We start from the raw sequence: 26,284 nt of genomic DNA on the forward strand, positions 1-26,284 counted from the left end.
AGCTTCTTTTTAAGCTTTATTATAAGTATATAATGTTACGACCCTCGCGGTTACGTCATATATACCCCATAAATTTCTCTATAAATTCCACTAATTACAACTAGACCGAATAAGATCCTTCTCAATCTATCCACTTTAACCAGTTACAACAGGACTGAAGTAACGCAATATCAGTCTAAAACCAAATAACTAATATCTTAATCCTTAATAGAAGTATCACTAAATACCTTTATAATAGTAATATATAGTTTACACTTATTTACACTTCTATAGATTTAGCTTACCAGCTATTAATAAAACTTCTTTATATTAATTAAGCCTAATATATATTAAATCTACTATTAAGAGATATAATATATTAATAACCACTTAATATTATACCCTATATAATCTGCTAACAATAAACCTAAATACAGCTTAGTTTAATACAGTTAGACCTAACCGTTATATATTAATAGCTCTTATTTAGATTATACTGCATTACGCTAAATAATATAAATGTAATGGCTGTATTAATCTAACCTACCTAATAGCACCTTACTATCCCTGCTAATAATCCTCTTACTAACTAAATTATAGGAAATAATAAAAACAACTCTTCTAAAGAAAAAGATAAGGAAATTACTTAACTTTAACAGTAAGTCACTAATATAACTATTAAAATAGCTAAGCTTTATTAAATACTTATAGAAATTATAAACCTTTAAGCCTAATAGGCGACTAATAACCAGAACGGACTTTAAGAAATATAAAACCTTATAAATACTATAGTAATAGGTAGAGATATTAGGGAAATACTTAAGCCTAACCTGCCTAAGCTATTTAATAGAACCCCTAATAAGCTAGTTATATTCCTTACCTAATATAAGGCCTTTATAACCTATTACCTAATTTAGTTTAAAAGAGATTTTACTAAAACTATATATATTGTAAGATGCCTTAAGAGTATAGCTATATAATAGTTCTAACCTATTATAGAGGATTATATCAGTAAACCTAAATTAGAATAATAACCCTAAATGTTTATACTTTATAATAACTTTAATGTATTTAAAAATACACTTAAATAAGCATTTAGAATAATTAATAAAAAAGGATATACTAAATAATGCATTAAATCCTTAAGATAGACTAAATTAACTTTTAAGTATATAGTAAAGTATTAATAGCTGGCATTAAAGCTACCCTAAGATTAAAATATACTTATATTACTCTTTTTTAATAAACTTAAAGAAACTATTTAAATAGAACTATATAAAATACCTAGACCTAATACCTTAGTTAAGTATATTAGGATAGCAGTAAAAATTAATAACTATTAATATATATAGAGAACTTAAAATAATAAGTATAATATAAGATAATAAGGAAATAGACCTTACTATAATGCAAACTAAAAAAGATAATAAAATAATAATACCTCTTATAGAATTAAATCTAAACTAATAACTATTAAGATAATAACTAGAGATAAATTAAAGCTTACTTACTAGAATTATAGTAAGAAAGGCTATAAGGACCCTAAATATAAAAACCCTATTAAGACTAACTAGAAATATAAACTAATACCTTAAGTTCCTAAAAGTAAAAAGGTAAATACTATTAAAAAGAATAAAAATAATAGTAAACTATAGATAGCCATTTAAACTATTAATATAACCTAATCTAGATATAATAGATTAGGCCTACTTAAGGCCATTTAAGTATATAACCTATTCTTAAGTAAGAAAGAAACACTTAATAAGTATTACCTAAATATTCCTAAAGAATAAAGACTAGTTCTAGGATATGCTATACTAATAATAGAAATTCTATATTAAAATAACCTAAAAGAATAAAAAATAAAAATTAATAAAAATAAGAAGAAACTGTATTATAAGAAAAAGGAAGATTAGATAATTTACCTAAAATAGATATTAGTATTAGAATAAAAAATACTACCTATTAAAGGAAAAACTATTACTATGGTTAGAAAGGGAAAAGAAATTGACCCTAATCTAGATAATAAACCTAATATTAACTTAATCTCTGATAAAAATATAGATGAAGCGCTATTATAAATATTTAATAAAGTAAGAGTATCTCTTAAGATAGAAGGAGGTACTATATAATATAACCTATATATAATAATAGATAATATTTCTATTAGAGTTATAATAAAACGACCTAACCGATACTATAACGATCTAAACTATATATTAGCCTTAAAAGTCACTTAAGACTTTAAAATTAAGAAAATTAAAAGAAAAGTAGACTAAACTATTTAGAATATAAATTATATACTACAATCTAATAAATTTAGAAACTAAATATAGCCTAGTAGGGCAATTAGATATATAGAACTAGCCAAAAAAAGAGTAATTATAGAATAAGATAATGCTATTTATATTCAGTTATATATAAGGGATAAAGTAGAAGACCTAATAATACCTAAGGAAGAAGTTTAAATTAAAAGAGACTTTTAGAGGTATTTAAAATATCTAGATTATTAATAGATATTCTAGATATTATATATATAACACTACTGCCTATAATATTAATAAAGTAAGGAAGTAAATAATTACTTTTTAGTATAAATTAAGGAATATAAAAAATAAAAACCCTATTTAATTATTAATACCTTAAGATATTAAATTGCTAGAAGATATAAAGGGACTTAAGTGATTAAGTTTATAGTATATACTAAAATATAAAAATAAGCCCTAAACTATATCCAAAACTCTAAATAAATTATAGAATAGAGAAAATATGTTTAAAATAAACTAAATAAAAAAGAGGAAAACCTAAATAAGGATATCTATAAAGCTATTATAGAAGTAAATAAGCTAGAAAAAAAATAAGATAATACCCCTAAAATAAGCTAAATAGATAAAACACTACTATATAATAATAAAACAGAATAATTAATATAAGAAGTAAAGGTAAAGGTTTAATATAAACTAGCTATATAATATAATTGCCTTAATAATATTAACTACTATAAAAGCAAATATAGCTATAATTACCTATAGGGAAAAGGAACCTGCTATTTATAATAAAGCGCTAAATAAGCAAAAGAGTAGTAAAAAATAAACTTCCTATAAAAGCTCTATAAACTATAATTAATAAATAATAATAAATATACCTAAACTTAAAGGTTAGAATTAAGGGTAAGTGGCTAAATATATTTATAGATAGTAAAGCTATTATAAACCTTATTTCCCTTAAAACGGTTAATAAACTAAGGCTACTATAGAGAGATAAGAAAAAACCCTATATAGTATAAAGTAAAGAAGGAAGTACTTATACTTATAAAAACAGAAATATTACCTAAAAGATTAATTACTTAAAGGTATTTATTAATAGAAAGAATTAAGGCATTAACTTTAATATTATTTCTACCTAGAAATATAACTTAATGCTTAAATACCTATAGCTAATACGCTATAACCTATAATTTAATTAGAGAACTAGCTAGATAACCTATAAAGATTACCCTTTAGATAATAAAATTAATTTAAATAATAATAATATAAGATCTTAAACTTTAACTAAAGAGAGCAGTAAAGATTAAAGTGATAGAATATTGCCTATTCTAAAAGGAATACAATATAAGTTCTATAAAGGCAGAAATAAATATATTAAATAAATAATAATAACTCTTAAAAGACAGTTTAAATAATTAGACTATAATCTCTAAAAGATAAAATAGATTGCTAAAAAGGAATTTAATAAATGACTTAAGAATATACCTATAAAGTATTATATTTATAAAAAACTATTTTAAGAGGAACTAAAAATAAAGTTACCTTAATATATAAACTATAATATTAAAATTATATTAAAAGATAGTAAGAATTTAAAATTCTTTTTAATTTATAACCTCGCTAAATTAGAGCTTAATATACTTAATAAATAGATAAAAGATATATTAAAAAAAGGGTATATTAAAATATTAAAATCCTTAGCAGGATATTTAGTTATATTTATATTAAAACTGAACTTAAATAAATTATAACTTATAGTAGACTATTAATAATTAAATAAGATTATAGAAAAAGATAGAATACTATTACTATTTATTATTAAATTTAAGAATTACCTATTTAATAAAAAATAGTTTATAGCACTTAATTTTAAGTCTATATATAACCTTATTTAAATTAAAGAAAGTAATAAATAGAAAATAGCCTTTAGAATAAAATATAGATTATTTAAATATTTAGTTATGCCTTTTAGATTAATAAATATACTAGCAGTATTCTAATATATAATTATAAATATACTTTAAGAGTATTTTAATATATTTATAGTTTACTATTTAGATAATATCTTTATTTTTTTTAATATAGAAGAAGAGTATATAGAATATATCTATAAGGTTTTAAAAGCACTATAAGATACTAATATACTTATTAAACCTATAAAAAGTCATTTCTACTAGAATTAAGTTATATACTTAAGATATAAAATCTTATATAATAAAATTAAAATAGATAGATATAAGATTACTGTAATTATAGAATAGAAGGCATTTACCTTAATTAAAAAAATATAGTCCTTTTTAGGATTTACTAACTATTACTGATAATTTATTAAGGATTTTAGTAAAATTGCTATATTACTTACTAAAATTATAAAAAAAGATAAGATTTTTAAATAGAATAATAAGGCTTAAAAAGTTTTTAAATAGCTTAAAATAGCTATTATAAGTAAACCTATTTTAATTATATTTAATCTAGAATAATAAATTAAACTTAAAACTAATACTTTTAACTTTACCTTAAGAGGATAAATAAGATAATATAATAATAATGGTATACTATACTTTATTGCTTTTTACTTTTATAAGATATATAGAGTAAAATTTAACTATCCTATTTATAATAAAGAATTCTTAGTAATTAATAACTGCTTTAAAGAGTTTAGATATTACCTTAAAGGAAGTAAATACCTAATAAAAGTCTTTATTAATTATAAAAATATAGCTTATTTTATAATAATATAAAAGCTAAACTAATAATAATTATATTATGTAGAATACCTATATAAATTTGACTTTACTATAGTATACTGTAAAGGCATTAATAATAGATATGTAGATACTATTAGCCAATAATATAACTTTAATATAGAAACTGTTAAAATTAGATAATAATTTTTAGAAAAGAATATAAATAGAAACTATTAATTTATATAACCTATTAAGATAATAGCAATAATAATAGTTATAGCAGAAGATAACATTAAGTTACTAGAAGAACTTATAGATAAATAGCATATTAAATTTAATATAATAATAACTCTATATAAATAGAGAAAGGAAGTAGAGAAGTAAGGAGGTATTTAATATTAATAAGTATCTATTATCTATAATTAATTATATATCCTAAATAAGATACTTAATAAATATATTAAATACTTATACTAAACTGTTAAATACTGCAATAAACTAGATAATAGATAATTTTAGTTATATATTTATAATAACTACTTAAGAGGATAGTATAGAACGGTAAATAATTGGTTTTATTATAATACTTATTACTTAAAGAAATAAATCTATAATATTAATATAATATAAAATTAAGAATATAACTTCTTTTATAAATACTATTTATACCTACTATATAGACACTAAAAAGTAATAAAAACACTTAAAAGACTATAAAAATAAGGTTATAAGGTTAAGAGAAAAGAAATTAAGAAAATTATTAAATAATATAACTTATATATTAAGATAAAAATATAATAATATAAACCTTATAGATAACTATAATCTCTACTAGTAGTATAATAACTTTAGGACTTAATTATAATAGACTTTATTATAAAGTTACCTTTATTAGAAGAACCCTTAACCGGAATCTTTTATAATAGTATTATAGTTATAGTTAACTAATTTATAAAATTTTTATATTATATTCTATATTAAGAGTCTATAGATATAGAATAACTTTTCTATATTTTTTATAGATATATTATTAGTATATATAGACTGCCTAAAGAAATTCTTTTAGATAGAGGAGGTATATTTATAGTAACCTTTTGGTAATTACTTATAGATAGACTTAAATTAAACTATTAACTTATAATAGTATTTTAACTATAAGTTAATAGATAGACTAAATAAATGAATTAAGTATTTAAGCAGTATTTATAGTATTATATTAATTATAAATAGAATGATTAGGTTAAGAAGCTATTAATAGCCTAACTTATATATAATACTGCATATAATAAAAGTATAAAGCTTATACTAGCTTACGCTAACTTTAGATTTATATTAAATATATACTATAATATATAATAAGAAAAATCTATTAATCTAGTAGCTATTATTAAAAGCGATAACATAAAAAATCTATATAAAGAAATAAAAATAGAACTTAAATTTATTAGAAAATAAATAAAAAACTACTATAACCTAAAACAGTTAAAGGGACTAACCTTTTTAGAGGGAGATATAATCTACCTAGCTATAAAAAATATTAAAATAGACTAATTAATATATAAGTTAGACTATAAGTTTATCAGACCTTATAAAATACTATAAAAAATCTCAGAAAATAACTACAAACTGGATTTACTACTAAAAGTTAAACTCTATTTAATCTTTTATATCTTATTACTTAAATTAGTAGCAGATATAATATAAGTCAAAATAGGTAATAAATTACAAGAAATCTTAGGACTAGAAGTCTATAAAGTAGAAGCAATTAGAGATATATATAAAATTAATAGTTAAAGAGAATACCTAATAAAATAGAAAAATTACCTAAAGAATAAGAATATATAGGAACCCCTAAAACACCTTATTAATGCCTAATAACTCCTAAAGAAGTTTTATTAGAAATAGTAAGATTAATAAAAGGAATATCAGCCAAAACCGAATTCTAATTAATTAAGTCTATAGCACTATAAGACTAAGCTTTAAAAATGACTGAAGACTTAGCCTAATTAATAGAAAAACTACCTTATTTCTCTAAAGATTATATCCTATAAGAAAATAACTTATTACCCTATTCCTTAAGATAATATTTTATTTTTTAAATATAAGCTAAATAAGCTATAGCCTCTTTAAGAGCCTTTTTAGCTTTTTATTTATCTTTTTCTAACTTCTTATACTCTTTTATATTTTTTAAAACTATAAAATTAGTACCTAAATTAAGGCAATATAAGAGAAAAACACTTATAAAAAGAAGTAATACTAAAACTATTATAAACTACCTTTACCTTTATATAATTACTGTAACGGTAAGATTGTTTATTAATAGCCTTATATATAAGATTATAATAGAAATAACGGGAATATGGCATAATAAAATTGCTAAATTTATAAATATATTATATAAGAGCACTAAATTTAGAAATTTTTATATATTTCTTTTTAGAAACCTAACTTAATATAATAATTAGTAAGATATATATAGATAAAAATAAGTTTAAGTTAATACTTATAGGTATAGACTAATAAAAACAGTAAGTAAGTATAATCTTAGGGATAAGACCTAAGGGAGAGGAGAGATTATATTATAACCCTTACGGTTATATTATATATATCCTATAAATTTCTCTATAAATTCTACTAATTATAACTAGACTAAATAAGATCCTTTTTAGTCTATTTACTTTAACCAGTTATAATAGGACTAAAGTAATATAATATCGGTTTAGGACTAAATAACTAATATCTTAGTCCTTAATAGAAGTACTATTAAGTACCTTTATAATAGTAGTATATAGTTTATACTTATTTACACTTCTATAGATTTAGCTTACTAGCTATTAATAAAACTTCTTTATATTAATTAAGCCTAATATACATTAAATCTACTATTAAGAGATATAATATATCGATAACCGCTTAGCATTATGCCCTATATAATCTGCTAACAATAAACCCAAGCACGGCTTAGTTTAATATAGTTAGACCTAACCGTTACAGTAAAGTCTTTACTTCTTTATTCCTATTTAGAAAAGCCTCTAACTAGTATTTTCTAATGCCTTCTAGAAAGCCATTATATATTACAATCTGGCTTATAAAGTATCAGACCTATTAATATAATATAAGATATCCTAAGTCAGCTTAAACTATAATCCAATCTCTTAGACTTCTTTCCTAAATAGCTAAAAGCTTTTATTTAAGTTTATAAGCTTCTTTTAGTGTTATAGCCCCTTTAATACAGGCTTAAAGTGTTAAATAGTTCATACTATAAGCTGCTATAACTTTATTTATAGAAACTCCTTCTAAAACTATCTAAAAAGCGATATATATATCTTTTTTAGTAAATTTTATTATTCTAAATTAATTAATATTATTTATAAGTCTATATAATTAAAATTAGTAGAGTTATAAATTAATTAAGATATTATAAATTAGGTAGTTAGGTTAAAAAGCAGGTGGCCGGTTTCTAGGGGTGGCCAGTTTCCCTATATCCGACGTTATATCATGCTCCAGATAGCGCCTTATAGAGTATAGAAAATAGGATAATGTATATAGAACTTTATATATATATATCTAGAAAAGTAATAAGTAATATTATTTATATTATTAACTAAACCAAACCTAAGGTAGAGTTCTAATAGCTAATTAAACTATCTAACCCTCCTATATTGCTATTCTTACTAACTTCGCATGGAGAAAGTTTACCAGATAACCTTATCTTGTCATTTTTAGTCCCACCCTTTATATATTCGTCTCTTTCATTTGCATGGCTACCTAATAGTTACCAGTCCTATGAAAATACATTATGACCCAGGCAAGATACGCTCCGGCGGTATCGAGACGATATCGACAGCCATTCGACAGAGATATGGGGAAAGAAGCCGAGGTCAACTCTTCTGCCTTGAAAGGAGTCGACCCTTGGTCTCCTTGCGAGTTATGCTAAGCGCGACCCAGGGCTTCCTCGCCGAGCAACCTGCCGACGGAGTCCAAGGCACTGACACACATCCAAGTGAAGAGCGCAGGCGCTCGAGTCAGGGTGACATGAGCAGCCTATAGCGTGGTGACGGCGTCGAGGAGCCAGACTCACGGTAGCATTGAATCCTGGATGGAGAGGCTGCTGACAGCAGCCTTGTTTCTCTTCGGTGTAGCTGGTCTGACGGATAAGCGACTGTCAGTGCTGGAACCAGCTCAAAAGCCAGTTCCTCGAGCCGTTTGAGCCTTGCTCTCTTGAGAAATACGCTTTGACCCATCCGTCTACACTCGGTCGCTTTTAACTCAATGGTATTGGTAGGGTAAAAAGCTTGTGGGCGGGGCTGCTTGGCGATCATGGAAGCAGTTCTAGCACTTTTTTGCTCCCCTGCTCGTAAACTGGTTGCAGGATCATCGAAAACATGTCCGCTTTGAGCCAGGGAGGGACAAGCGGTGACTCAACGGCGCGTATGTGATGCACGTTGCACCCGTGGTTAAGCTTCAAGAGCTATTACTGACTGTAGGACAAGGTTCCTTTGGTACTTTGTGGTACAGACCATCGAGACACTTCTATTGCACAGATGATAGTGCCAGTCTGAACCCTGTAGGTAAAAGTCTCGCACCATTGTATTCTAATATTGGCATGGTGTTCAGTCAGAGCAATCACAAATTGAACGCATCCAATTGGTTTTCAACTCCAGGTATGATGTTTCAGCTATGCCGTTTCAGGCAAGAAGAGAAGTTTAACTTGGAGATCTCGTATACCCCAGCTTTCTAAAATACGAGCCTTGGCAGTCCTCGTATAATTCAGCTGGCTCTAAATAGGCTCTTTCAATTTACGAGACGATGATTTCAAGGAAATCGAATCTAGCTAATCATAATCATTTACAGTTATAAATACGCACGATTCCCTTCATCATTACAAAGAAAAACGTCCTTTCCTGGTAGTACTGCCACCTTCCTTCCACGCTCCATACATCGTCAAATTAGCATCCTAGACAATTATTTTATATTTTCATTTCATCTCGTACGATGAAGGTCCCTTACGTCGTGCTCCTGCCCGGTGTAGCCGCCGCGACGGCAGTCATCGATAGTTTATACCAAGCTCCGACTCTACATACCATCGATACTCTTCTCCCTGTTCCCACCAAGGAGTATACCATTGATACCCTGCTGCCCGTTCCCACTAAGGAGCACACTATCGATACCCTGCTTCCTACTCCCACTAAAGAGTATACTATCGATACCCTGCTTCCTATTCCCACCAAGCAGTATACTATCGATACCCTGCTTCCCGTTCCCACTGAGGAGCATACTATCGATACTCTTCTCCATGTTCCCACTAAGGAGCATACTATCGATACCCTGCTGCCCGTTCCCACTAAGGAGCATACTATCGATACCCTGCTGCCCGTTCCCACCAAGGAGCATACTATCGATACCCTGCTTCCTGTTCCTACCAAGCAGCATACAATCGACACTCTTCTTACGGTTCCAACCCCTGAACCTACCAGTCCCCCAACGGTTCCAACTGCCGGCGCCCCTCGCAACCTTGTCAATCTAGCAGCTGGTGTCGGCCTGATTGGTGCTTTTTTGATGTAGAGACCAAGGATAGATTTGGCGATAATGCCCCTCGAATAATGTCAAGTATTTCGCCTGTCTACATACCCGTGTGGAAACGTTCTCGGTAGGACAGATGTACATGGTAACAATACGCTTACCTGTGAGGAGTGGTTCACTTCACATATATTTCAATGCGGTTTTACCATGCCTTAAGTGGATGGTCAATTTATTTTTATATCAATGTTTTAAAACAAGCTCATTAAAGTGAATAGAGATGTAAAATCTAAGCAGACTGTTAAAGGCTGGGCTTTAATCTAATAAATTTATCATTCGAACGATATGTATCAGTAACATTTAGTGCCTCGGTTTTATCCCAGACACTAATTTCTTAGGTAATTACTCGTGGGGCTGAAGATCTAAAGGATAGACAACCATGGCCTGCAAGATGGACCACAGGCAGGAAGTATGCTAGCGGTTTAAAACATCGTTTCAAATCTTTACGGTTGAACGTCCCTTGTAGAATGCGTCTTCATCTCAATCCATACCAGCTTAACTCTAAAGAATTAAGTAGGATTTAAATGCATAGCAGCGCATGAGTGATGGGAATGTTTAATCTCGGAAGAATAATTTAATTCATGGAACTCGTTCAACACAACAACTGACGTAAACTAAACATGAGCCTTATGAACGGGTCTCAAAACTCTGGAATGCTTCAAGTAGTAAATTCCATGCAGTACCTGAACAACCTTTGCCTCAACGTCCGACGATTAAATTGTGTTACAATAGAGATACCCCTATAGTACCCTTTGTTGATTACCTCATATCGCAAAGCCATTTTATCTTAAACCTTTCTACACGTCTCAATCCAAGAATCCACCCTTGCTGTACTTTCTCTTGTAGCCCTGATCAGGGCCTAAGAAACGTAGGTTATCTATAATTCAGAGGCTCATTTTCTAAAGAATATATAGGGAGCATAACATCGATACTCTTCTTACTAGCCAAATTAAGACCTCCCCAGGTCTTGCCCTGAAAAAACAAACGACATGCTTCTTCCAATTCCTATAAAGACAGATCATGGACCCCCTGTTGTATTGAATTCTGGTTCTGGAATGAGAACTGTTGGCGCTTTGGTTATTGTAGGCGCAGGAGTTATTATGCTGTTTTAGCTATGATGGACTGAAGGAGAGAGGTATTGATATAAGTAATAACTACAGCGTCGTTGCCTATATAAATGGGATCGAGCTTTAGAACTTTGGGTTAATTGTTTATATAATTTAATGTAATTTAATGGCTTGCTATATTAGATTATAGTATTACTTATCTTTTTAAGTTATCTTATAATTTATAATGCAGGTTTATTATATTAATATAGCTATGAATAGAAATGAGTTTTTAAGTAAGATATTTAAAGTATTTTATTTTATATCTATTAAGCTCTATATAGATTTAAGTATAAAAAGTTAAAGGCTGTTAATATTAATAATATATAAAATAGTAAATATTATATTATATTATATAATTTATAATTAATTTATAAGTATAAAGATTATTTAAATATTAATATATTATTAATATAAATAGGAAATAAACTATTTATATAATATTTTAAATACTATATTTTTATAAAGTTAATTTAAAAATAATTATTTTATTTATATAAATACTTTATTAAATCTGTAAAAAGATTTTAAAAAGTATTTATAATCTCTTTTAGTATTATTTTATTAATTTAAAAATTTAAATAAAATTATATAAAAAGAAATCTATAATCTATTAATAAACTATATCTAATCGCATTAAATTAATTATATATTTTATAAACAGACTTAATTACCTAGCTCTTTACATTACTTATAGACCTTTAAAAACAATTTAGGGCGACTTTAACATACTACTAAAAATAAAGTTCATCTTTTGGCCATCGCTTTGCCATATACATAGTCTAAAGTTCGACCACCAGCTTCTTTCCAATCACCCCTTTGCCAATTGCATCGACTGCATCCTGAATCTTCTCAAGCCCCTTCCCAACCACCTCAGGATGGGGCATAAACTTCATATTCCCATCTTCGAGAGCTCCAGGAAGCCAATCAACCCATAGTCTCTTCCCAGTCTCGGTTGATCCCAGAAGAACATGGTCATTGATCAGAACCTTCACGCCGTCGGGTATCGTTCCAGGCACCGGCATCCCAGGAGGAAGTATAGTCCCCAGACATTTCTTTCCTTGGATTCTGTCTGCAATTGTTGCACATGCCGTAATGGCAGCATCGGAGTATACAGCACAGTAAACCCCTGCAAGATCGCCGACGCTGCTCAAAGTGTTGATGATCTCTTCTTCAACTCCACCTTTCTTGTAGTCAAAGACATATTCCACGTTCATCTCTCTCAGCAATCCGTGGTTATGCTCGCTGGCTGTAGCCACAACGATATATCCAGCTGCTTTCACAGTCTGGATGGCATTTGACCCAACACTTGAGCTGCCTCCCCAGACTACCACGACTTGTCCCTCGGAGTTCATCTCGGTGCCAGCCACAGGCAGGTCGAGGCCCATCAAAGTTGGGCTGAAAAGCATAACAGCTGATGTTGCGAGCCCCATGGGAAGAACTGCTGCTTCCTTGAAAGATATGCGATCTGGGATCTTGGCTACCATGGGCTCAACCATGATTGAGTAATCTTGGAATGCCCCGTACTTATTATCGCCCTTCTGACATGCCATTGCATGGCCCACTACACGGTCTCCAGGTCTAAACCTCGCCTGATCAGGGCCAACAGAGACGACTTCTCCAGACACATCGGTACCGCTGACGTAAGGGTAGAACTCGGGTTTAATGACAATGCCGAGCTTTTGAACGGCGTAGTCGGCTGGGTTGATAGCAACGGCCCGTACACGAATGAGTATCTCATTCTCAGTTGGAACAGGAACAGGCGATGGGGTAAGCCTTTGGGTGGGGCAGTACCGCAGATCGATTCATTGTCTCTGTAGTTAAAGACATGATGGGGTAGAGGCTTGTGTTAGTATGTGGTTGAATAGTAAGATGCACTTAACACTATATAAATGCAATTATTTCCAAGATATTTAGAGATCCAAGCCCTTTAATACACATTGATATCGGCATCGGTTGTCACTTTTGTTGGTTGCCCGGTCCTGGACATAAGATTATCACCAATCTTAACTCCGGGTTCGTTGGAAGCCAACTGCCCTGTTAACAAAACCACATCTCATTGGAGCGCCATCATTGATTTCCTATTGATGAGAGTAAATAGGCTGAAAAATAGAGATATGCCTGTTGGTTGAGAAATTTCTAATTGCCAATCTTGCTTACTGACCTCCATTCCGCAGTCAAAGCGTAGTCTAGTTACGCAGTGGCCGAGGGCCGAATCAAGCCAAAGCGTAAAATACAAACAGATTACAAAGAAAGAGCAGAAAGAGACTATTTGCGTACTAGAGCTATGTAAGTCCTAATTAACTAGAACATAGCGGAATCGCGGCTTTCCAGCCTCAAAGTCAACGATAGCCTGGTTTGCATCTGACATAGGACGCATTTCAACCCAAGGCTTGACATTCTTATCGGCGACCAGCTGCAGCATTTCTTTGATCTCAGCTGGCGATCCAATGCTCGAGCCTGCGATCCTTCGACGAGCCCCAGTAAGACTTCCTGGTCGGAACGGGAGCTGCCCCTCTGGAAGCCCGACTTGGACGAGTGTACCGTCTAGTCGTAGGAGGCCGATATAATCGGCGAGTGGCATCTAGAGTAACTCTTGTTAGTGCCCAGTCGGAGCATTTGTAAGGGATAAACCTACCTTTGGAGACGATACAGTTGAGATGATAAGGTCGAGCCGCCGAGAGTTCTTCGTCTCCCATCCCTCTTCGTCAGCCGTGGCAATATAATCTGTACATCCAAGGTCCATGGCTTCCTGCCTCTTACTTTCTCTTCGCGAGATACCTACAACCTCATCGGCCCCAAGCGCACGAGCAAAGAGCACGGCAAAATGACCTAAACCTCCAACGCCAACTATACCGACCTTCTTACCAGGCCCAGCGCCGAATTGCTTCAGAGGCGAATAGACAGTTACGCCACCACAGAGAAGAGGAGCTGCGTACTCTGGTGCGACGCCCTCAGGGATGCGAAAGACGAAGTGCGAAGGGCAACGGTGATAGCGAGCGTAGCCACCTTGCGTCTTGTCACCTGTGGATAGGAACTTTGAGCCATATGTCGGGGCCATGCGGGTGCAGTAATTCTCTTCTCCGGATGCGCACTCGTTGCATTTGGGCCGCTCATCGTTATCATCGCTTAGCTTGCGGTTGAGACAAGCGTCGGATTGAGCACCGACGCCGACAATGTCGCCGACTTTGATGCCGCCTTCAGCTTGACTGCCAACGCGGACAGCGACGCCGACGATTTCATGGCCTACAACGACAGGATATGGTGCTTGACGCTGTGGTACCAAGCCGTTCATCAGTCGTGTCCTGTGTAACAACAAGCTTCGTATAGACTTACCCAGCCTGAGCGGAGGACGTGAATATCAGAGCCGCAGATACCGCAGTGGGTAATGCGGATATCAACGTCAGTCTCCTCCCACTTCTTAGGCTCGTATTCTTGCCAGACCATATTCCCTTCCGCTGATCGTTCATCCTCGCCCATCCATCCTTCAAACTTATAATCAGTAGTCATTTCCAGTTAAATTTGGTACGTTATTATAAGAAACGAAGTTCGGATGGCTTATCGAGGGGCTTGCAGGTGCATTAAATGCCGAGAACCGTTGACGTAATGAGGGAAGTTCCGTCAAGAGCTCGGTTTCGTGTTGTTGCGGGGGGACTAAGACACGGCACAGAGCCTAGACCATTGATTGGCCTGTGAGCCGCTCCGTCTTACAACCCTGGTTCCGTCGGAACGCTAATGGTATCTCCGTCGGAGTTGATAAGCAAGTCTGGCCAATAGTGATCTACCCGTAGCTCCCATCCAGACACTAAACAAGGTAGCTAACGATTAAGTCAAACCTTATCGTTCAGCAACATGTCGTACTCCTCACTGCTCCTCCCTTGGAACCCGCCACATACGTAGAGCTTCAACATCTATAAGAAGACACTTTCCAACCGTCTCAAGCTGTGTCGCAGCAAGAATTGAGCTTACGACTTCAACTCAACTCAATCATCTCATCAGCACCCATTCTTCAAACACCTTACCCTACAGCTCGTCATAATGTCCAAGCAAGACGACAAGACTCCCGTCCGCGACACGGCGGAAGATGACGCCTACTTCCCCTCACCCTTCTCTCTCACGCAGTACGTTACCGCCAAGACAGACTTTGATGGCGCCGACTATCCAAACAAGTACACCGGCGGCAAGTGGAAGATCCTCATGATTGGTACCCAGGAGCGCTATCTCAAAATGGCAGATGGCAAGTTCTTCTCCACAGGTAATCACCCAGTTGAGATGCTTCTGCCTATGTATCACCTCGACGCTGCTGGCTTTGATATTGATGTCGCTACACTCTCGGGAGATCCAGTCAAGCTCGAGATGTGGGCCTTTCCTCAAGAGGATGAGGCTGTCAAGTCGATTTACGACAAGTACAAGCAGAAGCTTCGCAGCCCGCTCAACCTGTCTGAGGTCTGGAATGGCAAAGACGGGAAGGGGTTTAATGAAGATACGCCATATCTGGCAGTCTTCATTCCAGGCGGTCATGGCGTGTTGAATGGCATACCCTTCAGTAAGACCGTTGGCGACGTTCTCCGCTGGGCTCACGCCAATGATCGCTTCTTTATCACCCTCTGCCATGGGCCTGCCAGTATCCTCGCCGCGGATGTTGGCAAGCCTGAGGGGTCCAAATTTATCTATGACGGATACAGCATCGACGTGTTCCCCGACTCACTGGATCAGGGAGCTAATATCGACATTGGCTATATCCCAGGCAAGATGGAGTGGCTGGTTGGTGAGCGACTGAAGAAGCTCGGTGTTACGCCGATCAACAAGACTATCTCTGGTGAATGCCATCGGGATCGTCTGCTATTGACTGGTGATTCTCCACTGGCATCGAATAACTTGGGCAAGCTGGCAGCTAAGACGCTGCTGGAGGAGGTGAACAAGTAGGCTTCAAAAACACAAAAGCAAAGGAAAAGCATTATGTATGCAGTGAGATACGAAATTGAGAATAAATTCATTTCCCATTAATTATGAGATTTCTCGCTCATAATTCATGTCAATATCATATACGTAGAGCTCGGTGTTGAAGGGCAAGTCTCTTGCATGTGACTCTTGTCCTGTCCGAGATTGAATGGAATTGGATGGGAACAGCACCCGTCCTGACTTTGCATTACAGGTAAAAGCGTCCTGAATCTAACAAAGACTGTTACAAACCATATATTTCCGGTTTCAGAGTTACCTGCAGCTGCTTTGCATTGAGTCTTGTGTCAATCCACTCACCTTTCTCTGTGTTTGAGCTTCAGCTGTGTTGCAACATGACATAAACGGTTTAGTGAACTCTGTCACCGCCCGGCCACTGTGGGGGGAATGAGGGGTATGGAGCTTCCGTCGGACTTTGAACCTAGCACATAATGAACCCTTCCGTCGGAGGCATCATATCCAAGTTAATTCTTCGACAAGGTCTCATAATGTCTGCATCTGTGAGAAAAAGACAAAAAGTATCTTCAGCCTGTGAGCGCTGCCGTAAGCGCAAGCTCGGAGTATGAATCCTCATCACCTCCAATCTCTTTACTTGTCTCGCTGACGAATTCGCAGTGCGATGCTGAGAGACCTTGTGTCCATTGCGTCCGCGCGGGTGCCCAGTGTATCCCTCGCGAGTCAATATCAGGAGACATCGGGGCATCTTCACTTGGCCAGACAAATACGAGAAATAGACAGGCTCAGAATCCGGGGTCTCCCATACTCCCAGAATCTAGCATCGTTGACCTAAGTGCTCTTGTAAGTACGGAGCTTTTCGTCCGGAACAGGCACTGAGACTTGTATGAACATCGCAGATGATACGCGGGAGCGGCTCCAGCCAGGACTTACGACATGATACCTCCTCACTGCCTGGCGGAACAAAGCTCCTGGAAGCCAACACCACGCTCCCTGCCAAGCATTGGCGTAACGTAGTAGGCGTAGAACTCCCTACGGACGATATTCTTGAGCAATTAGTGGACAGCTTCTTCTCTTCGGTCAACTGGTTCATGATGGTCTTCCACGAAGATACCTTTCGCCGCCGGTATGAAGAAATGCTACAACAGACACAAATCAAGTACCAGGACACAACATTCTTCTGGACATGGCTTCTAGTCATAGCGCTGGGTGCACATTACGCCGCACTTAAAGACCCTGAGGACCCGATGAGTCCTCAGCACAGACAGCTTTCTCGAGACCTAATTGCCGTTATCGAAACGCGCTTCCTGCAAATTATCGGGTGTCAAACCGTAGAGACAGTCCAAATATGTATCCTGCTTGGCAGTTTCATATTTTATACGCGGCCCACAACAGGACTAGGTATCTGTGGAATGGGGGTCAAAATCGCTCAGGTCATTGGACTGCACCGTGAGAGTTTCTGGAAAGAGACGTCTCAGCTAGCACAAGAAGTCAAGCGACGCACTTGGTGGACATTGGAAGTCTTTGACAAGTAAGGCCATACAATCACGATTGTTGATGTCTATACGTATCCAAGCTAACCCCGATTCGATCAACAGATATGCTGCTGTTGCATTCGGGCGCCCCTGTATCATTGACGACTCTGACTGCCAAGTCGAGATGATCTCGGATATTGACATGGATGGCCATACGCATGTCCCTGCAAGGCCACTCATCCTCTACCATCAACATAAATTCCGTCTCTACAGGATCATGGGTGCATTCTTGGGTCGGAAGAGACAACGAAATACATTTGAGTCCGTTGGAACAATTCATCAACGTATGCTACAGTGGCGCCACGACCTCCCCGAGATCCTGACTCTTAACGGCCAGGAGCACTCCACGGACGCAAGTGTAGTAAGACCAACTGAGATCCATGCACTCAGTCTCCAGCTTACCTATGACAACCTACAAATCATCTTACACCGTACTGAAGTCTTCAACAGCAACGACATCTCTTCTGTAACTACCAACAGCAGGACGTCTCTGGAGCAGATCTTCACCTCAGCAATGGACACATCCGAGCTCTCCCGCCATCCTCGCATTCTAGATGCTTGTAGAAGGACTCACGCAGACGTCCATGTTGGAATGACCATGTTTACAGCCGGCGTTGTTCTCTGCGCTATCTGCCTGGCACAGCCTCTTACTGAAATGGGGTCACGCGCAAAGACCGGGGTTATGCACATTACACGCATGTGTAGAGAGACCAAACCTGGTCTTTATAGTGGCCAACTTGTCTCGGAGCAGAGTTTGGGGATTATAGATAGCCTAGTCGAGGTTATGCTTCGAAAGGAAACGGATATGATAACCGGACGAACGAGTTATCCAGGCCTCCATACCGCCTCTATCAACAGTGAAACGGTCTCATCTGCCCGAGGCTACTCAACATCAAGCAGGGCCATAGCACCCAAACCAAGTACGACCGCAACTGCTCCGAGTGATCCCAGAAACGCCCGAGTCTTGGAGCCGATTCACGAAGGTAAGCACAATCTGCTGAGTTGATACATGCATCAAGAGGCCATGAGCTTACAACATGGTGATAGTCTTCAGGCAGCATATTTCCCAGCCGTCAACGGGAGCCTATTTGGAGCCGCAAGACCCCGTCGCTGGAGATTATGGAAACCATGGAGACCAAGGGGCTATGGGCACGTTCAATTGGGACGGCGATATGTCTGCCCTCGTGGATTCAGGACTTGTGGATGCCAGCCAACTGTGGTTATGGGCGAACACCCTAGACTTCGACTCCTTCAACGATCTGCCTCCAGAATCTAGATAACGCACCCAATTTTAGGTGAAGTATCTAAAGTTCCTAGCATAATCTCCCTGCTGTGAAACATCAACTGCCTGGTTCCTGTCAACGGGCCCGTAAAGTTGGTCCCTTTTTCTGTTCTCCCTTGACAACAGGAAATGCATGACTAGGGCGAGAAAGACAATCAGTCCACTCATGCCGCAACCGATAGCACACCCAACTACATAGAACGGCCTTTGGAAAGGTTAGCAGTCAGACAGGACCATAGGAGTTGTGACTTGCCCAGCTGATTTGGGGAATACAGTGCTGCTAATAAGAGACGAGCACTGTCCTATGGTCAGGGAGATAGCGAGACCTGCTCCCTTTTTGGAGTCGCCGCCTTGATTATTGAGCAACCAGGTGATGTTCATAGCCAGAGCAGGGAAGATCCCACAGGCTGCAAGCCACACTCCAGCATATCTGGCTCCTGTTGAGTCCCGGACACCAGCAAGAATACCATAGCCAACAGCCCCTATGACACCGAAGCTGGCAACGACATACCCACGGTTTCCGTATCGATCAGAGTAGAAAGCAGACGCAAGGCAAAGAATAAATGCAGCAAAATACACAGGTGCTGATAAGCCCTGTGCAGTAACTGAGTCATAGCCGATACTATGTATGATAGTAGGCAAGAAGTTGGACAAGGCGGCAAAGGAGAAATTGCAACAGAAGTGTATAGCAGCGTGCATATAGTTCTTATAGTCGAATATTCCAGATATGATCTGCTTCCAGCTAACCGCCTGGTTGGATGTATTATCTCGCACTGGCAGACGTTCGACGGCAAAGGTCCTCTCCTCTTCTGTAAGGAACTTGGCGGTCGATGGAGAATCAATGAGGAAGAAGTAAACAATGACAGAAAAGGCTATAGTCGGCGCTCCTTCTGCAATGGGAATTAGCATAGTGATATTTGTGGTCGTTTGAGGTTCGAGGTCGACTTACCGATAATGAATAAAAGTCTCCACGGTTCCATTGAATTGCGAATGTGCGTGATACCATATGCTAGTGTCGAGGCAAAGGTGTTAGCAAGGGGGGACATGCCTAGCAAGATAGCCATGCGTAGTCCGAGTTCTTCTCGTTTATATATGCAGGAGAGAAAATAAGGAGCGCCGGCGCCAAAGGTTGCCTCGAATATGCCTAGGAAGACACGGGTCACGATCAATTCAGCCATGTTCCGGGCCGCACCAGAGCTCATAGCAGCAGCTCCCCAGCTAAGAATGATTTGTTAGTGCGAAATTATCAGCAGGGAATCTTTGAGACTTGCCCGAGACAGAGAACTGCAACATAGATGTGCGCTGGAAAGATCTTCCAGAACATGGTAGTCCATTCAAAGAGAATATAGGCAATGTAAAACGAATTTAGCACCCAAGCCCACTGCGAGGAGCTAAGACCTAGGGCGTCTTGGGCACCTGCAGTCTTTGCATTTCCAATATTTCCTCGGTCAAGGTATGACAAAACGTAGAGACAGCAGACGATGGGAAGAACACGAAGGTCAAACTGGACATGGTTAGCTTGCACCTGGAATCCACTTCGTAATGGAACAGTTCATACCAGTCGTCTTACTCGGCGATTGACGTTGGCCGGCACCTCGATGCGAGTATGTTCGTCCATAGACATCTTAGGGCTTTCTAGGTCCCTCGTTTCAGGCTTGCCTGTAGACATGTTGAAATCCGTTGAGGTAAGAGATGGAGTAGTGATTGGAAATAGACAGCCTGGGTTTCTGGCTTTAGGAAAAGAATGCTGGGTGGAGTTAGATACTTATAGTCAACGTAAGGAAGAATCAACAGTTATAATGAATAAAGTTGAAATAAGGCTAATAATACATTCCCTATTGGCGAACCCCATGAGTTTCCCCAGGTTTTGCAAATGCGGGGTTGAATCTGGGGCAGGCCGAATCCGGATGGGGTTTGTCCGTCTAGCGGATGCAAGATACCGAGCAAGCTGCGGGATTCCAAGGGATCTCAAGGAATCATGCGCTAGAACTGCAAGAATTCCGTCCGATAATTCCGCTAACCAATATTCAGACCAATACAGCAACAGGCTCAAGGATAGCACTGCAATGGCTGCATTTGTGGCTGGCAGTCCTTCTTGGAATGGGGATCCGAGACCGGCCGGGTAAAGAATCCCGGTGCCAAGGGATGGTGTTGTCCATCCCCATGTAATGAACCCATCATCTTAAGCTCGAACTACGTAACTCAGTCAACCCATGCGAGCGGTCGAGTGACCTGAAAAGGGCGAAAAAAGCAGCACGAAATCCATGTAATGACTTTTTCAAGTAGATATCCGAACTGAATAAAAGATAACGTGTCGCTGCAGTGATCTGAGGCTTGCAGCAGATTGCTTGTTGCTGAAGCTATCCCCTTGTAATTGATTCTGTGATAAGGACTCACTGTATGCACTATTGACTTCGACTAGTACTCCATCGGTTGCGAAGGGATTTCAAGGAATATCGCGGAATCTTAAGTGGGGTCTTTGCCTCACTTCTTAGCTTGAACACCGAAATAGGGCGAGAGAATCCGGCTGACCCCCGTTCGCTACGACGCTATGGGGAGGCGAGACAATGGAGCTTCCGGTAGTATGATGGGCATGATTAAGGTATAAATGAACAGATGGGTTTGCAGTATACTACTGGTTCATGAGCTAGACTACAAGATTGTTCACAACTCAGATCTACAGAATCTATTTTCAGTACTTCAACATTGCTTATTCCTTCACCATGCCGGCCGCCTACCAAGACGAGATGAAGTTCCCTTTCGCGTTCGAAAGTGGCAAAGAGATTGAGGTACATCAGAAGGCCGATGGCGCCCAAACCGCAACCGTTTGCTTTCCTAATGCACGGGGTCGACTGCCTTCATCACGGGCATCGCGGCTGCGAAGTATGGTGCTGGAAGCTTACAACGACAGAAGCAAAATCCTTGCCGTCCCTTGTTCCTACGATGCACTCTCGTCTCGGCTCGTTGAGGAAGCTGGCTTCCCTATCCTATTCATCTCCGGATACACTGTCTCTAGTTCTCACGGGTTGCCTGATACCGGCTACATCGCCATGCAGGAAATGTGTGACAAGATCCAGGAGACGTCTCGTGTGACGTCGATTCCCATCATAGCTGATGGGGATACGGGATATGGAGGACCCGTCAATGTGAAGCGGACAGTTGAGAGCTTTGCTCTTGCTGGAGCAGCTGGTGTTATGATTGAGGACCAGAGTTGGCCCAAACGTAAGATTTACTCCTGTCTCGGCACCATTAGGCTGACTTGAGATATAAAGGTTGCGGTCACACTAAGGGTAAGTCTGTTGTGCCACGCGAAGAAGCATTTGCCCGTATCCAAGCCGCATGTGATGCCAGAGATAACGGCTTGGACATCTTTATCCTGGCCCGGACCGATTCTCTTATTCTTGGCTGGGACGAAGCCATCTTCCGCGCAAGGGAGTTCCAAAGAATTGGCGCCGATGGTATCTTCATCGAGGCGCTGCCTGATAGAGATGCAATGAAACGAGCTGTCGACGAGGTTCAGATGCCTATGATGGCCAACAGTATGCAAGTCCACAACCATACTAAAGCACTAGAAGCTGATGATAGAAGTAATCGACGGGGGGATGACCGAGAACCTCTCCGCTATGGAATTAGCAGAGCTAGGGTTCAGTGTCGTTGCATACCCCTTCATGCTTGTCGCCGCCAAGTTGAAGAGCATCCGCGAGACCCTCCAAGGTCTCAAGACGAGCCTACCAATCGGACCGCCACCAACAATTCTCTCCGCTGCTGAAGTCTGCGAAGGCGTTGGCTTCAAAAAATATTGGGTAAGCAATGTCAAACGAAACTGACACGTATATATCTAACGGATATGGCAGGCTCTCGAGGACAGATATGCTACTCGGGATGTAAAGGCCAAGGTGGCATCTAATGGCAACCGTAAGGCAATCGGAAGTTCACCAACCAATGGTCACTGATCGGGAATGTCACGGGCAACTGCATAAGAAATATTTAGGGTTCTGGGTGTCATGGCTATTTGATTTGAAGTTGAGATTTATTTGTCTGCTATTTAGGGAGGAAACGAGGGTGTATAGAATGAAGGAATGTTCCACAGTAAACTCCAATCACTATCTCCCATACCGGCAATTCCAGAACTTTCATCGGTGGCGATGCCAAATGGCGCCAGCGAAGCATCTAGAAATGCGAGTGAGTCGGGCCAATCATCAGGAACATGTATATCACCAAACATATCGCGACTGTCGTAGCTTGGCCCCTGCTCATCCAAGGCATCACCCAGCCGCTGCTCAACAACGGGTGTTTCTTGCTGGGACCCTCGCGTACAAGAGCCGTTCCTGAGCTGATCGATGTGATGATGCAGGACATCGGCATAACGCTTTGCAAGATCCAAGTCGTCCCAGGTGCTGTGGCGAATAGCCTGGACCACATGCTCAAGCTGGTCCAGAGACTTGTTGAAAACAGCTCTTTCAACGCCCAGACCAAGGGCTTTGAGTAGGAATACAGAGACACCGATGACGCGGGTGATGACACGCGTAGGGCAGTACTGTAGAGATCCGCGTGCAGCTAACTGTATTGCACTTTGCATCAGCTCGCAGCTGCCCTGTATCACTACATTAATGAACCGAAGGTCCGTTGGAGTGGCAAAGTTCAGTATCCAGTTCCCGGTGGCTCGGTTCGTGGCGTTTGAATCATTTGGGTTGTTTCTACAGGACCGATCGACGACGGCCTGCATTCCCAGACTGTGAAGAAAGACTGTGGCGTACTGGTACTCTATCTCCAGCAGGTGGAGTGAGAGCCATGACAACACTAGATGGAGGATAGAGCAGTCAGCACGCAAACGGTTGGACAGATATATGCTCTGCTTACCTTGCTTATTCAAGAACGTCTCTCGCCACGCGGCAAGTTTTTGCTGATATTCCTCTATGCTGGCCACGTATTTGTAGCTCTGTATAAGCTCCTGTGTAGTATTCCTTGAAGAAAACAAGGTATTCGAGATTGATCGAGCCAAGTCTGCGAGAGCTAGCTGGCCATTGACGAACCTGCGAGCTGGCTCGGCCTCGGCAGATGGAGAGCCTATCCAGGGTTCAAAGGCTGAAGAGTTGAGACTTGAAGGAATCATTGATGTGAGCCCGTTTCGGCTAGACAGCTGTTCATCGGCAATAAATATCACCTTGCGTAGCCAGACGTAGCTTGTTCCATGGTCCTGCGTATTCCTGGCTGTTGGGCTCATCCCAGCTGCAGTAAACAAGCCGATTTCGTGACCAAGAGTAACTGCGCAGCCAAGAAGCATCCACGACATGCGATCGATGGTCTTTGCAGGAGCGACGACATCTCGGTACCAATTCCCATGGAGGTCTTGAGTGACATCTGCCAAGTTCCCGTCTAATTGGTCTCGTTCGTCAGGAAGCTGGAAGAGCAAGTCCGAGTCCCAACCATCCGACTTGGGGGGGAAGTAAGCTGATCGTGGTGCCCACTCAGTCATGAGGATAAGGGCTTGGATTGCGCCGAGCGTCCGAGTTTTTGCTTTGGACTTCTTCTCTTGGCCAAAGATAATTCGATTTACAAGATGCTCGCAATGCTCCCATAGCCGTGTATGTAAAGCGACACTTCTCGACCAGCTTGAAGTACCCTGAAGGCAATGAAAGCGGGAGGAGATCATGAGGATTGTACAACAGAGGAGGGGCTCCTGCGTTATCAACTTATAATGGTTTTCGTGGTGACTATAAAAGTCATCCATCACCAGTGACAGCGGGAGTATGTTCTCAAAGAATCTTCAGAATTGTGTCAACTTCAGATAATGCAATCGATGTGAAGAGCTTACAGGTCCATGTACGACACCGCCTCAAGTGCAGTCAGCCAGCCCATACGAACAAATCTTAGACTATCCCATAGTCTTAGCGCCTCGATGCTGGGGGACGAAAGTTCAGATATCAAGGGTCCATTTATTGCCAAAAACCCTTGTTTTGAAGGGTTTGACAAAGCTGACGAGCCATCACGCTGAACTCCCTCCTTCGCGTCGTCATATTTTGACGACTGCTGCAGAAGCTTGATAGTGTCACCGTCGTTCGATATTGGAACATGCACAACAGTGTCGATGTTATCTGCCGCTCTGGACGCCAGCGGTAGCATCAGATGAAAGTCTGGTAGTCTATGTAGTGGAGGTTGCGTAGATCCAGTCGAAGCTACCGACATCGCTTGCCTCTCATGATCGCCGTCAGTCGTCGGGGTGGACAGCGCAGGGTCGCCCTGGGTGGTATGTGGTCGAGAAATACTGCATTCATGGCGTCTGGAGGCTTTTCCCGTGTCATTAGCGAGGCTCAATTGCTTGGGCCATAATCCTAACTAACCTTCTTTATGGCTGGTACCAACATGGGAAATATCACCTTCTTTTGCGACATTCCTCGATGTCACTGACTGGTCTGTCAAAGAACATACCTTTCGTTCTCTCTTACACCTTTGACAGGCACCCTGAGGCTCCTCGGGCGCATCCAAGATACACCTAGTCTTCTTTGCCCTACATCTATCGCAGGCCTTGAAGCTGCGTATGTAACCACGGTGGCGCTTCTTAGGTATCTGAGGTTCAACACTAGATACAAACTGACTCATATCGCTTTGGTTTGAGAGGCTCATCGTGACATAGAAGGCTGTACCTCTATTAGATAATAATGAAATGCCCTGTGAGGGGGGTGATAATTATCCTTCTACTAACGTGCATGATAAGCGAGTGCTCCAGACAAGCGAGTGCTCCACCAATCTACACGTGAAGACTCAGAAAGAGAAATAAAACACCACAACATATCTGATCAATTAAAATTAATCGCTAGACTATTCCCTATTAACCTCAATTGACTCTTGACAGGTCCTTGCAGTATGCCCGGTCTTTCCGCAAATACTACATCGCCGAGGCTTTGATCCTTGTGACCTTCCTTGACCACTTCTT

General features: G+C 38.7%; 8 protein-coding genes across 8 annotated transcripts; 4 read left to right on the top strand and 4 right to left on the bottom strand.

The window, feature by feature from the left end:
* Positions 1-9,928: 9,928 nt before the first annotated feature.
* Positions 9,929-10,498, top strand: FMAN_06878 (uncharacterized protein; the record flags this gene model as incomplete). Its single annotated transcript, XM_041825855.1, has 1 exon — positions 9,929-10,498. One exon carries the CDS (start codon positions 9,929-9,931, stop codon positions 10,496-10,498), a length of 570 nt encoding a protein of 189 aa, XP_041691194.1.
* Positions 10,499-12,401: 1,903 nt separating this feature from the next.
* Positions 12,402-13,449, bottom strand: FMAN_06877 (uncharacterized protein; the record flags this gene model as incomplete). Its single annotated transcript, XM_041825857.1, has 2 exons — positions 12,402-13,361; positions 13,414-13,449. The coding sequence occupies 2 exons, from the start codon at positions 13,447-13,449 to the stop codon at positions 12,402-12,404; spliced, it is 996 nt and encodes a 331-aa protein (XP_041691195.1).
* A 466-nt stretch (positions 13,450-13,915) lies between these two features.
* Positions 13,916-15,129, bottom strand: FMAN_06876 (uncharacterized protein; the record flags this gene model as incomplete). The annotated part of the gene is made up of 3 exons (XM_041825858.1): positions 13,916-14,203; positions 14,258-14,893; positions 14,956-15,129. The coding sequence occupies 3 exons, from the start codon at positions 15,127-15,129 to the stop codon at positions 13,916-13,918; spliced, it is 1,098 nt and encodes a 365-aa protein (XP_041691196.1).
* A 528-nt stretch (positions 15,130-15,657) lies between these two features.
* Positions 15,658-16,545, top strand: FMAN_06875 (putative chaperone protein hchA; the record flags this gene model as incomplete). Its single annotated transcript, XM_041825859.1, has 1 exon — positions 15,658-16,545. The coding sequence occupies one exon, from the start codon at positions 15,658-15,660 to the stop codon at positions 16,543-16,545; it is 888 nt and encodes a 295-aa protein (XP_041691197.1).
* A 521-nt stretch (positions 16,546-17,066) lies between these two features.
* On the top strand, positions 17,067-19,307 carry FMAN_06874 (uncharacterized protein; the record flags this gene model as incomplete). Its single annotated transcript, XM_041825860.1, has 5 exons — positions 17,067-17,138; positions 17,194-17,376; positions 17,433-18,064; positions 18,132-19,051; positions 19,123-19,307. 5 exons carry the CDS (start codon positions 17,067-17,069, stop codon positions 19,305-19,307), a joined length of 1,992 nt encoding a protein of 663 aa, XP_041691198.1.
* Positions 19,308-19,359: 52 nt separating this feature from the next.
* On the bottom strand, positions 19,360-21,019 carry FMAN_06873 (uncharacterized protein; the record flags this gene model as incomplete). The annotated part of the gene is made up of 5 exons (XM_041825861.1): positions 19,360-19,555; positions 19,604-20,240; positions 20,300-20,568; positions 20,622-20,854; positions 20,909-21,019. 5 exons carry the CDS (start codon positions 21,017-21,019, stop codon positions 19,360-19,362), a joined length of 1,446 nt encoding a protein of 481 aa, XP_041691199.1.
* Positions 21,020-22,073: 1,054 nt separating this feature from the next.
* Positions 22,074-23,303, top strand: FMAN_06872 (uncharacterized protein; the record flags this gene model as incomplete). The annotated part of the gene is made up of 4 exons (XM_041825862.1): positions 22,074-22,572; positions 22,623-22,889; positions 22,939-23,153; positions 23,205-23,303. The coding sequence occupies 4 exons, from the start codon at positions 22,074-22,076 to the stop codon at positions 23,301-23,303; spliced, it is 1,080 nt and encodes a 359-aa protein (XP_041691200.1).
* Positions 23,304-23,395: 92 nt separating this feature from the next.
* On the bottom strand, positions 23,396-25,974 carry FMAN_06871 (uncharacterized protein; the record flags this gene model as incomplete). The annotated part of the gene is made up of 4 exons (XM_041825863.1): positions 23,396-24,150; positions 24,211-25,115; positions 25,166-25,637; positions 25,692-25,974. 4 exons carry the CDS (start codon positions 25,972-25,974, stop codon positions 23,396-23,398), a joined length of 2,415 nt encoding a protein of 804 aa, XP_041691201.1.
* Between the last annotated feature and the right edge of the window lie 310 nt (positions 25,975-26,284).

The sequence above is a fragment of the Fusarium mangiferae genome (assembly GCF_900044065.1).
Source record: "Fusarium mangiferae strain MRC7560 genome assembly, contig: FMAN_scaffold024, whole genome shotgun sequence".
Lineage (NCBI taxonomy): Eukaryota > Fungi > Ascomycota > Sordariomycetes > Hypocreales > Nectriaceae > Fusarium > Fusarium mangiferae.